The sequence below is a fragment of the Neodothiora populina genome (genome assembly GCF_041146345.1).
Source record: "Neodothiora populina strain CPC 39397 chromosome Unknown canker_contig_16, whole genome shotgun sequence".
Taxonomy (NCBI): Eukaryota; Fungi; Ascomycota; class Dothideomycetes; order Dothideales; family Dothioraceae; genus Neodothiora; species Neodothiora populina.
Genome location: NW_027191409.1, coordinates 525,215 through 537,449, shown reverse-complemented (window position 1 = coordinate 537,449; position 12,235 = coordinate 525,215). Strand labels below are relative to the sequence as shown.

The 12,235-nt window shown below is 53.6% G+C and overlaps 5 protein-coding genes across 8 annotated transcripts; 1 reads left to right on the top strand and 4 right to left on the bottom strand.

Annotated features, from left to right (window-relative positions):
* Positions 1–175: 175 nt before the first annotated feature.
* Positions 176–2,686, bottom strand: AAFC00_003523 (uncharacterized protein; the record flags this gene model as incomplete). 3 transcript variants are annotated; one of them, XM_069343005.1, is made up of 6 exons in its annotated part: positions 176–337; positions 403–639; positions 695–1,627; positions 1,695–1,926; positions 2,008–2,153; positions 2,213–2,686. In XM_069343005.1, the coding sequence occupies 6 exons, from the start codon at positions 2,684–2,686 to the stop codon at positions 176–178; spliced, it is 2,184 nt and encodes a 727-aa protein (XP_069200817.1). The 3 variants fall into 3 exon arrangements, with proteins under 3 accessions (XP_069200817.1, XP_069200818.1, XP_069200819.1); XM_069343004.1 differs by having other exon boundaries at positions 403–636; XM_069343006.1 differs by having other exon boundaries at positions 2,213–2,668.
* Positions 2,687–4,257: 1,571 nt separating this feature from the next.
* AAFC00_003522 (uncharacterized protein) lies at positions 4,258–5,015 on the bottom strand (the record flags this gene model as incomplete). The annotated part of the gene is made up of 4 exons (XM_069343003.1): positions 4,258–4,377; positions 4,432–4,843; positions 4,915–4,923; positions 4,984–5,015. The coding sequence occupies 4 exons, from the start codon at positions 5,013–5,015 to the stop codon at positions 4,258–4,260; spliced, it is 573 nt and encodes a 190-aa protein (XP_069200816.1).
* A 666-nt stretch (positions 5,016–5,681) lies between these two features.
* AAFC00_003521 (uncharacterized protein) lies at positions 5,682–7,111 on the top strand (the record flags this gene model as incomplete). Its single annotated transcript, XM_069343002.1, has 6 exons — positions 5,682–5,801; positions 5,908–5,953; positions 6,015–6,095; positions 6,154–6,413; positions 6,476–6,971; positions 7,059–7,111. The coding sequence occupies 6 exons, from the start codon at positions 5,682–5,684 to the stop codon at positions 7,109–7,111; spliced, it is 1,056 nt and encodes a 351-aa protein (XP_069200815.1).
* A 450-nt stretch (positions 7,112–7,561) lies between these two features.
* On the bottom strand, positions 7,562–8,746 carry AAFC00_003520 (uncharacterized protein; the record flags this gene model as incomplete). The annotated part of the gene is made up of 2 exons (XM_069343001.1): positions 7,562–8,608; positions 8,729–8,746. The coding sequence occupies 2 exons, from the start codon at positions 8,744–8,746 to the stop codon at positions 7,562–7,564; spliced, it is 1,065 nt and encodes a 354-aa protein (XP_069200814.1).
* An 823-nt stretch (positions 8,747–9,569) lies between these two features.
* On the bottom strand, positions 9,570–11,411 carry AAFC00_003519 (uncharacterized protein; the record flags this gene model as incomplete). Of its 2 annotated transcripts, XM_069342999.1 has the most annotated exons (5): positions 9,570–9,750; positions 9,816–10,143; positions 10,202–10,491; positions 10,546–11,106; positions 11,161–11,411. In XM_069342999.1, the coding sequence occupies 5 exons, from the start codon at positions 11,409–11,411 to the stop codon at positions 9,570–9,572; spliced, it is 1,611 nt and encodes a 536-aa protein (XP_069200813.1). The 2 variants fall into 2 exon arrangements, with proteins under 2 accessions (XP_069200813.1, XP_069200812.1); XM_069348093.1 differs by lacking the exon at positions 9,570–9,750 and having other exon boundaries at positions 9,812–10,143.
* Positions 11,412–12,235: the final 824 nt, after the last annotated feature.

The following is a 12,235-nucleotide window of genomic DNA, read 5'->3' as shown; positions in this document are numbered from 1 at the left end:
CAACAAGGGGTCGTCTGTTTTTTCTTTTGAAGCGAAAGATCAGATGCAGTGACAATAGTCTGGCCGGGATCGACCAAGCTACATGTATGAGTGCACAGTATACGCCGAAATGAAGAAAACATACTCGTCCGTTTTCCGTATGGTCTTCGAAAGTCCCAGGTCTTCAGATGGCGGATCAGTCTACGCCGCCCGCTTCTAGACCAGTGTCAAAGCCCATGTTCGCATCGAAACCAAAGTTGCCGTCGCTGGCTTCTTGGTTGAGGAAGGAATCAAAGTCGAAGTTGTCAAGGACATCAGGCCCTTCGAGATTGCCGAAATCGAGGCTCATAGTCGAGAACTGTTGCGAAAATTTATCAGTCATGGGTTTTGGGATGAAGACAAGAAAGGAAAAAAAAAACTCACGTCGTTGCCGTCGAGATTGCCGAATGGACCACCAGCCACAGAGAGATCGGGCTGGTTTTGAGGCAGATTGTTCTGCGATTGTGGTTGCTGAGCTTGTGGGAGACCAGGCTGTCCGTTCTTCGGAGGGAAAGCCTGGGTGGATGTGGGAGTGATAGGTGGAGCTGGAGTAGGAGTGGGTGGTTGTTCGGCTTCCGATGCGGGTGTAGCGCCTGTGGTGCCCTTCTTTGCCGGTGCCTTCTAGCGTTTCGGTCAGTATGTGAGCCAGCAATATGCAACGACGAGAACGACCGACCTTATTGGATTTGTCCTTTTTACCCTTGGCGGCGTTGTTCTTGCCCTGAGATGGAGTAGGTGGAGCCGCAGGCTGTTGTTGCGGTGACGAGGGCTGTGTGCCTTTGCCGTTGTCGCCTGTAGGTGCTGGTGGTGGGGGCATGGCGGCATTGCGTTGGTGAGGAGTCATATTAGGGGGTTGCTGCTGTTGCTGTGGCATGGGACCACCGGGCTGCTGTCCAGGCATCATAGGCGGCGGGCCTTGCGGCATGAAGCCGTTGGGTAGTCGTCCACCGTTGGCTCGCGCAAACATTTCCATCTGCTGGGGTGTCATGGGGCCGGGCATTGCCGGGTGCGAGCCGGGCGCCTGGATGATCTGACCGTTGGGGCCTACGATGGGCATCTTGTTCATCTGAGGGAACATGTTCTGCGGCATATTGGGGTTCATCTGCGAAGGATCGAAAGCGGGACCGGGAGAGTTGCGTGCCTGACCCATGGCGCCGTCTGGAGTCGGCGAGGGCACGACGCCTTGTGACATCTTGGGAGTGCCGCGCTTCATCTGGTCAGCGGAATTGGGAGACAAACCGGCCCTGCTGCCGGAGGGAGATATGGCTGGCGGGAAGGTGCCCGGACCGCCTGGTCCATTGGTCATGTTGTCCTGTTCTTGCCGGGCCATGAGCAGGCGCTTCTTGTTCTGTTGCTCGAGCAGCATGAGCTGCATCTGGTAGTCCTGTAACGCGTGGTTGCTGTTGCTGTTGGCGCCTCCGGCCTGGGGTCCCGTAGCGGCGCCAGGACGGATCTGGGTGCCGTTGATGAATTCGACGTTCACATTGGCCGGATCCATGGCAGGTGAGCCCTGCGTCATGACAGGAGCGCTACCAGGCATGCCCTTGTTCATGTTAGAGTTCATTGTGTTCGTCATGCTCTGGCGCACGGCTTGGGCATATTCTACCTGCTACACGGGAAGGTCAGCATATTTGCGCCGATCGGCTTGGAAGGAGAAGAATCACAAAAGTACTCACAGATTGTCCCGGCATACCCTGAGCCTGCCCTCTACCCATCTGGCCGATCGGTGCACCGTTGAAGGAGCCTTCGAGTCGCGGCCGCTTGGGCGAGGGCGCATTCTCTCCCGCCGAGGGCGACTGGGTCCTCTGTTGTCCGTTGAGGTCCATATTCGAGCCCTCTCTCTGCATCTGCGTCTGCTGCATCATCTGTTGTCGAAGCGCATTCTGTTGCAATTGCTGCATCTGGGCACTGTGGGTTACGACCTGTGTCAGTCATGTACGAGCGAACGAGGGGGCGCGCGAAACGGCGCATAGTTCTTTTTCAACTCACGGGTGGGCGCGACCTTGCATCATCATCTTTCTGGCAAGGTCGGGCGGCATGGCCATTCCGTTAGGCATCATACCGTTGCGCATTCCGCCCATGGCTCCCTGCATCTGGGGGTCTGCGCGCATGCGTCGCTCGTTCATGATCCGCTGCTGTTGTATATGTCAGCAAGATTTTGTTTCTTGTTTTTGGAAGTCGCCATATCGCTTACCTGAGAACCCATCAGGAAGGTACGACTCGACGGACTGCCCTTGCCTCGCTGAGCCTCATAGAGATCCCAGAACTGACAGAACCAGTCATAGATGAAAGGGCTGTCGGTGGGAGATGGCACTCGGGCGGCGGGCAGATCGTCCGGCCTCTTGATGTCTTCTTTGGAGTCCGCGTCGTTGATGCCGTTGACTTCTTTTCGGTTGGGACTGGGCTTCTGTGGACTGTCGGACTCGATCTCCATGGTATTCATGATGCCACGGGCCAGTTCGAAACGATTTGTTTTGACAAAGTAGTCGTAGATGAAGGTGTGGAACTTGGTGCGGATGTCCTTTTCAGTAGGCGCGTTGCCAGGAGTGCCAGCGCTGTTCATGCTCATGGCCTGGCCGCCGGGCGCATTAGGCCCGCCCATGCCAGCGCCAGCGCCAGCGCCACCACCCAGAGCGCCCATGCCGCTCATGTTCATCGGTTGGCTCATGCCAAAAGGAGTATCGCGGTCAAGGCCAGTTCAGGCTCGAAGCTATCGGACAAGAAGGCCGTGAGACGACCAGGAGACGACGACGACGACGACGACGACGAAAACGACGACGACGACTGGGGACTAGACTGCGACACGGCCGGTTGCGGCAGGAGGCAGTTCAGTCGTGCCAATTGGGAGTGACGAAGAGGCAGTCGCGCTGAGATGCGAAGACGCGAGACTCGATGGACGATGTGGACGGCTTGAAATGGTTGATGTCGGGCAGTCCGTGGTTAGCAGCGCGGTATCGGCCACACACACTCACTTTCCCGAGTGCGAAAGCGAAGAGTGAAGAGACGAGAGCTCGCCCTGGCTGCGCGCGTCGTGTCAGTGTAGGGTGAAGGGTGATCAGGATAATAAGCGTCGATGGAGCAGTCAGTGATCAGTGTCTGACTCGGGATTATTCTGCTGGCCGACTTTGAACAGCTCTCGCGGCAGAGAGAGGCGCGATGTTGGCGTGGTGGAGAGCGGTGGACGTGGACGTGGACAAGTCGAGACTAGGCGCGAGCGAGCTGAGGTCTGGAGACCCTGTCGTGGGGTTTTCGGTTTTCGATTCAAACGATCCAAAGATGCGGGAGCGGCAGGAGAAGAACAGCAGCGCAGTCTTGTGTTTCACATTCACGTGACCGCAGCCGGCAGATAATGAAAGATATCAACAACAACTGCACAACAACGCAGAGACAAAGGCCCAAAACACCGTCAGATATCAATTTGTTGTGTGGTATAAGGCTCACGTTTGGGTGTGATAACCATACGGGATTGGCAGGTGCGTTAATGGAGTCAGGAAACTGGACTGGCGTGCCCTCCGAGCAGTTGGGGGAAAGAGCCTGAGCACGGGGCGTGCCCAGCCTCCGGCTCTCCTACTAATCGACGTAGACACCTCCGCCTCCCTACCGCTAAGCTTCCCTCGACGTTCCCTACATCTTCCCTCCCGCTGCATCCCAGCAAATGCCCCCCCCCCCTCTCTCCCTCCCTCAGGCACTTTAACCAGCACTTCCACCCGCTTCTTTTCTATTTATTATTTATTAATAAAATACTTTCTGAGCCACAAAGAGCTATTCATGTGACGTTTCACTGATCAGATCGATCCATCTACCGGTTCTTTGTTTGCCCCTCACTTCCGACAACTCTTAGCTTATGCGACCCATCTCGCAAACTTCCATGCGCACTTGTAATCTTGAGACAAACAAGTACCTTAGTTACCGATCACGTGCGGTAGACCGGCCTTGGCGAAGACGATCGTTGGCTGGCTCGTGGCCAGCAATGACTACCTTAGCACATGTAATTGCATCTGATCAGAATTACCTGTCGCTCACCTCTGGTGTGATTTGTTGCGATATTGTTTTTTCATCGACTGGCCCGACTCTGTTGTGCATCCACCAAATACTGTAGAAAATGTAGCGCATTCGCGTCGCAGGGTAGGTTTCTGCTTGACTTGCTCGCTGTAGATGTTTCAGAACGGGTGTAAAGCGACGAGCAAAGACCCGCATGTACTTTGGGCGCCATGTCTGCTTGCTGCTCGGTGAGTGTGTTCATTCATCATCCGGAGGCATTTCATCCTCGATGAATTTGATGAGACTAATTCTCATCTCCGTGGTGTCGTTACCGCGGAGTACATCACTGGTGAAGTGTACGTCCACTTGCATTTGCACCTGAACAATCAAATGAGCTTCAGAGACTCGGGCCTCTTCGTAGTCTGAACGCACCATCTCTAGAGCACCTCTTAGGACACCACATAGGATATTCGAGTACCACAGCTCGTCTTGGGCTTTGCCATCGTCCGGGAGCTCGACAAAGTCGGCAAGAGGATTCTCATCGAAGACAAGATTGAACGACTTGCCGTCCCCTGCCCAGCCAGTGACGGTGGGAGTGATGTTGAGGAAGATCTTGAAGCCGACTTTGGAGATCATCTCCGCAGTGTCGCGGAGGTTGGTGCAGGCGCCTGAATTGGACTTTGCGAGAAAGTCCTCGATGAGGCGCATGCCGATGTTGTAGCCCATTTTGTCTAGTTGTCTGTTGACTTCTGCATAGTCGCTGTTGTAGTCCTTGCATAGCTGCGCGACGATGGTTCCATAGGTCAGGGTGACGAGTTCGGCGTTGACCTTTTCCACACGGCTCCTGGACGAGTATTAATGCGACTGCTTGGGGGGCGATATTTGTTTGAACAAGCAAGCCATTCAACGACTTACTTCCATACTCTGGTGATACTTGAATTAGCAGATGGTCATGGACAAGATATAAACCGTGGCCATGCTCACTCTTCGCCGAGACGGGCGTGTTTGGACGCCATGGCTGCGCGGGTATGTGAGCGGCCGTATCAAGACTGATTCGCTTGTCGTCGACGCTGGTATTGGATGTGGGCGATCGACAGCCTGGACTGGATGTGGAGGGAGGGATGATGGAAGCGAATGAGATGCAATGAAATGAAATGGGATGGTGTAGCCAGCAGGACAAGAGGTCAAATTACAGTAGAGATGACTATAGACTGTTCACGGCATGTGAATTTGGGGGGAGCGGAGGGGTGGGATCTCCACAAACGACATACAGTAGAGCCAATCTAATTCTGATTCCTTACGACTGCCTGCTGTAACTACCTTGCTGTGACTGTAGCTTACTTTTACTTTACGGACTCCCGCGTACAGTTAGTGTAAATGTACGATTAGTGCAAATCTACACTGATACAGTAAGAAGCCATACACACCCGAGACAGCCTTATACAGGGCAGTAGAACCTCACGAGCTCGAGACAAACACAAGACAAACATGTGCTATGAATCAATATTACTATTATCAGTAGATCACTTTACCTTACCTGTACCTTGTAGACTTGCATTCGCTAGACATAATAATAATACCTATTTTTTGTTTTGTAATATCGGATTCGGCGAGATTGATTATTGCATGGAACTTTTGTCCGCCAACACAAAACAATAATCAAGCCATCCATTATCTGCATCATGTCTTCAGAAAAGCGACCCGCAGCCAGCTCGTCTGGCCAGATTGTCAAGAGACAAAAGTCCGATCACAGCATGGCCCTCACAAGTACTTCACAGAATGGAGGAGCGCTCATACACGGGGTGAGTGCGCAGTCCTCAGTCGTTGCCAATTGCTCGAGGAACAGAGCCTGGGACGCGCGAGAAAGATGAATGAAACAATTGCTGATCGCGATCATGTCAACCGCAGAGCTACCAGAACAGTCCCCTGCCCTCGCCTGTCATGGAACTCACTGGTAGGTGGAAGCAGAGAAAGAGAGCAGCCACGGGCAGGATGCGCCAGCTGATGCGATGCAGGACACTCCGGCGAAGTCTTCACAGCACGATTCGATCCGACAGGCCGATTCATAGCCTCAGGCAGCATGGATCGCGACATATGTACGCTACTCACTCCGTGTATGTGTATGAGAGCCCCTTGTTTCTGACAGCACCTTAGTACTGTGGCGGACGTCGGGCGACTGCGAAAACTACGGCATCTTGACCGGACACAAAGGCGCCGTGCTCGATCTGCAATGGTCGCGGGACTCGCGCGTGGTTTATTCTGCATCTGCCGATATGCACATTGCAAGCTGGGACCTCGAGAGTGGGCAGCGCATTCGCAAGCACCCGGGACACGAAGAAGTCATCAACTGCATCGACGTGAGCAAGAGAGGAGAGGAGATTGTGTTCAGCGCTTCGGACGACGGCTACATCGGCGTACGTTGCAGAATCTAAGCAGAAAGAGGAAACGGTAGAGCTGAACGAAAGAACCCCCGCAGATCTGGGACCCGCGACAAAAAGCCGCAGTCGACTACATCGAAACCGACTTCCCCGTCACCGCAGTCACCCTCTCCGAAGCCGGCAACGAGCTGTACTCGGGCGGCATCGACAACGACATCAAAGTCTGGGACCTGCGGAAGAAAGCAGTCGCCTACTCCCTGATCGGCCACACAGACACCATCACCTCACTGCAAGTCTCGCCGGACTCGCAAACCCTTCTCTCAAACTCGCACGACAGCACGGTGCGAACATGGGACATCCGACCCTTCGCGCCCACAGACCGACAGATCAGAACCTTCGACGGCGCGCCCACGGGCATGGAGAAGAACCTGTTGCGCGCGAGCTGGGACACTCAAGGAAAGCGCATAGCCGCCGGAAGCGGCGATCGCAGTCTGGTCATCTGGGACGCGAACACGGCCAAGTTGCTGCAGAAGCTGCCTGGTCACAAAGGCGCCGTCAACGATGTGCGCTTCGCGCCGCACGATCAGCCACTGAGTAAGTGCCTCTTCTCCTTCTCCTGCCTCTGTGGATATCACTCCTCGGCGGGTGGAATCAATCCAATACTGACCCTGGCATTTCTAGTACTCTCCGCCTCGACTGACCGAACCCTCATGTTGGGTGACTTGACGAGATGATCCTTCCCCGGCGAATCATGCGGTTCGACACAAATGCCAACATATGCCCCTTGCCCAGGAAAGAGCTAGCTCCAGATGAGCCATGCATCATGTCCACGGAGCGAGGGTAGCCAGACGCAAAAGGAGGCAGGGATCAGGGGGGGGGGGGGCATATCAGCGCCACATCTGTGACTGTCGGCGAGAGTAGAACATGCAGCGTCACACGAAGTGGACTACGGGGTGAAGAAGATGAAGAGAGGAGAAATAAAACAATAGTACATACTCTGCAGAGTGTCAAAAGTACCCATACCTTACTGTCCGCGAAGAAGTATTGAAGACTGAAGAAGGGGGTGGCTTTTTCCTATACATATGTAAAGCTAGGATATCTACCGCTTTCTCCAACCCCACCATCTGGCTGCATGCCAAAACCCGCCAGTCGGCTATCATCACAACAGAATAAAATCACCTTGTTTACTGCGGGCCCTCGATGAGGATCTTGATACCCTTGGCCGCCTTGACGTCCTTGAACGCCTGCTCTGCATCCCCGAACTTGACTTGACCCGTAATGAGCTCCTTGACGCTGACTCTGTTGTTCGCAATCATGTCGACGGCTAGATGATAGTCGCCGGGCCCGTATCTGAAGCTTCCCTTGATGGTGAGCTCCTTTGCGCAGGCGGCCATGATGGGGAAAGTGATGTCGGCCTTGCCCATGCCGCCCTGCACGTAGGTGCCTCCGTTTCTGCACACGTGGATCGACGTCTGGATGCAGACCTCTGCGCCGCTGGCGTCGATGACGACGTCGGCTCCGAGGCCCAGCCCGCACTCCTCGATCAGCCGCTTGGCGCTCTGCTCGGGCGTCTCTCTCTGCGAGCGGAAGATGTTGGTCGCGGCGTAGCCCTGCGCGAACTTCAGCCGCTCCTCGTTGATGTCTACCGCCACCACCTTGCTGGCGCCGAATGCCCGCGACACGGCCATGCATAGCAGACCGACTGGGCCGCAGCCGAAGACGACGACGCTCTGGCCCGGCTTGACGTCTGCTTGCTTGGTGATGTGAACGCCCACGCTGAGCGGCTCCACCAGCGCGCCGTGCTCGAGCGGCACGCTGTCGGGGAGCTTGTAGCAGAAGTCTTCGGGGAGGACATAGTACTTGGCCAGGGTGCCGTCGTAGGGAGGCGTGGCTGCGAAGCGCATGTCGAGACAGAGATTGTACTTGCCCTCTCTGCAGCGGATGCAGCGACGACACGGCACGCCGGGCTCCATGGCTACTCTGTCGCCTACTTTGAGGCTGGTCACGCCGCTGCCCACTTCCTCTATGACTCCCGACGACTCGTGGCCCAGCACCATGGGCGCCTTGACCACGAAGTCGCCGATCGATCCATGCTCCCAGTAGTGCACGTCGGAGCCGCAGATGCCTGTGAATTTGACATTGACTTTGACGCTGTAGGGATCCTTGATTTCCGGGATCGCTCGATCTTCAAAGTACACGTTGTGGGGTTTGCTGAGCACAAAGGACGAGTTCTGTGGAGAGGAAAGCCAGACTCAGCAGGTGAAGAGGTTTAGAAGGGGAAAGTTCTCGTGAAAAATAGTAGACTCGAGGTTCACAAAAGATGCATGGAGAGCTGTGTATACCGTACATACCTTGTGAGCTTCAGACATGTTTGCGAGAAGATGGAGATATGAGTTTTGTGTATGTGTATGAGAATGGGCTTTTGCAAAGGTCAGAGAGTTGTCCTTTGTCTTCAATCGAGTTCTGGCAGGATATCCTCTAACCTGTCCTTACAAACCCAGAGGCACTGACAGTGGGTAAATCGACTGATATTTATTTATGCGGAGACCGCCTGGTGTGAGCGAGGGGTAAACAGAGGGTGTGAGGTGATACCTGCGCTTCTAAACTGTTACATCATCGCTCACTCGTCAGCAGCCAATATTTCCTGCTTTTGCATAAAGTACGATACTCACGGTGACAGGTCTGCAATCCTCGGCTTTGTCTATACATCCGAGAAAGAAGGAACGAGCAGCTCTTCTATTCATATGAGGGAAAAAGAGTATCATCCACCAGTTCTCCAACCGCATACATCAGCCGTCGTGTTATATTTTGGTAACCGATTTAGCCATCAATCATATTACCCGGTCCGGGACTTTTCTCTTATCGATTAGGCGGCTTTTGATGTGGGCGGGACCCTTTAGACGGGGATTGGTTGGGTCATCTTTTAACTCCGATCAGATGTTCGTATACAGATTTCATCGTCAGGATTCACCATGGTAAAATTGCAATGTCTGTCACAAGCAACGGACACGAGCCAGAATTCAAGGTAATATGAAAGACAGAGGCAATATCCCGTGTCATCGATGAAAAACATCTTGATTGCATCACAATATGGCTGTACTCTACAAACCCATTCGCTCGTGCGCATCATTAGCTGCAAAACAACAGAACCAAAAGCAAGAACATCATTATGCTAAAGTGCAATATAACGGACTAGATGTCATCGACAGCCACAGCGTCCACATAGGACGCGGACCGCGCCGTGTCGGCGGGACTCGTGAGCCCATTCTTCCGCTGCCAAGGATAGAATGCTGCGATGAATATCGTCAATCCTCCAGTGACCACACAGGTCCAGTTCATGGCGGTCTCATATGTCTCCGAGGTGACTGGTGATCTGGAAGCAGACATGTGTCAGCTATCAAAATTCACAAGTGCTCACTGGGATGAAGAAAAACTCACGAGTAGGGAAAGCAGAAGATGACAATGAATGCCAGCATATACGCGCATGCGATCGCAGTCACAATATATGCGATCGCATTCGGCATCCAAAAGGGGCCTGGTGTGATGTTTCGACGGCCGTTGAACAGATGTGGCAGGATAGCGGCAAGGTAGCTCGCTGTCGACAGGACCACGAAACTGCCCACAAATGCGTTGAAGGCGACGTCGGAACCGATGTAGATGAGTCCGAGTACCGTGCAGATGCACCCGCACACGACTGTCGCAGCGAAAGGATTGCCGAAACGAGGCGAGATCTGCCCGAGAGTGTTGCTGAAGGGTGCTGCTCGGTCTAAAGTGAGAGACGTCAGTGAATGATCACAGCGATGTCTCATGAGACAAAAACGTACCACGTGCAAGAGTCCAAAGCATGCGTCCAGAGGTAATATAGGTTCCGATGCAAGTGCAGATCGTGGGAAGAAAGATGACAATAAGCAGTCCCAAGGAACCGCCGTTCGAGCCGGTGGTTTGACGATAAACCTCAGCAAGAGGATTGGTGAAGGTTGCATTGAACACAGCATCGATGTCGTTGACGCTGTAGAACAGAGCGATGAGGTAGACCAAGCCGGTGAAGAAGCCCGTCACGACCTGAGCAGCGATCGCTTTGGGAATGTTGCTTTTGGGGTTTGGAATCTCTTCTCTGTCATCTGCGGATTAGCGCTTGTATATCGATCCAGCGTCGCCAAATACTCACGCAAGGTGAGACACGCAGTCAGGGGTGCCAATGGCGTAAGCTCCATTCAGCATGCCCGCCAAGAAGACGAAACCATCGCTGGTGTATCCGGTCTGGTTATCCCAATCTTTCCATACTGCATCTTTCGTGGCATATCCAGACCCGTTCGAGCTGGGCATGATAGCACACACCAGGACACTGACGAGACAGCCAGCAAGAATGAAGAATAAACCGAGGTTGTTGATCCAGGGCAATGCTCGGTTGGCGAACAGCACACATGCGCAACAGGACCATGTGAGAATCAGGTAAACGATGAAGACATTCCAGCGCTCCGCCACATAGTCCGGGTGATATAGACCCCACATGGCCAGAATCTGATTGGCCAGGATAGAGCTCATACTGGCAGAACCGAAGATCCAGGCAAAAAAGTTCCACCATCCTGCGAAGAAGCCGACGATTCTTGCATACTTTTTTCCGGCCGTGACTGAAGCCCAGTGATACACGCCACTGGAGCTTGGTATCGCGCTCGCCAGCTCCGCGATACAAGCAGCCACCATCCAGTAAAACATGGCTACCGCCAAGCTGAGTCGACAGTGTTAGCCAATGAGGTTCTAGCAAGGGTTGTTTCCATCTTACAATTCAAAGATGACTCCCATCGGACCACCATTGTAAAGGGCGATGACTATGGATCCTCCCAGAGCAGCCCAGGTGTTGCCCGTCACGATGCCGACGGCACATATGCTCACCAGACTGAAGTTGCGCTCCAGTTCCTGGGTGTGACCGGATGCGTTCACCACGACCGAGCCCTGTGCTACATCGTCGGTCGTCGGGAAGTTCTCGGTAGAATGTGCATTCTTCTCGTTCGACCTCGTCTTAGTGATTGCCATACTGAGCCAGGCGGAGGAGAGATTGCCTCTAACGCTGTCGCGATGCAGTATGGTCGTAGTGTTATATGGCAATACGACAATAGGAGATTGACCAGTAATGAATTAAGAGGAGTAGGTAGATTTAATATACAAAAAGATCAAAAGGAGGAGGACGAGGATAAAAGGGCTAGAACAAAAAACTGCTAATCGAAGGTATGATGGAAGGTAGGCAGACTATATATGTATATCAGAGCAGGCAGTAGTGTGGAAACCCCCAAGGACCCTAATCTACGGGAACAAGACAAGGCAAGAAGTAGAAATAACAATTACCAGCAGGGATAGTGATCTAAGTAAAGGTGGCGCGGCGGCGGAATTGGAGAAAACCAAAAAAAAACCAAAACCACTATCTCTACCACCCTCCGGCCGTCGCCCCCAATCGGTAAACATGGAGGGTAGTGTATTGCTGCGAAATCAGAGAATAATACATAAAACCATTATCCTACCGATGATCCAGCCCGCGAAACCACATGAGCAGAACACGCTATTCCACCTACTTGACCATGTAAAACCAGGGCACAAAGGCCGCGCCAAAAGATTGGCGCGCGCGGGGGCACGCCAGCGAGCTGCGATAAAGCACATAATTATCGACTGTCATACTTGGACGATTGGCACCCTTCCTTTGTGGAGGCTCTCTCTCACTGAAGGTCGGAGATCTCTGGGCCCTTCTTCTCCATCCAAGGGTCCGCGCGCGGGTTGGCAGGTGGGGCTAGTCCCGATGGGGAAGTTTCTGGAGATGATGGTACAAAGTCTCAAAGACCTTCGTTGCATGTGTGTGTCTCTGTCGA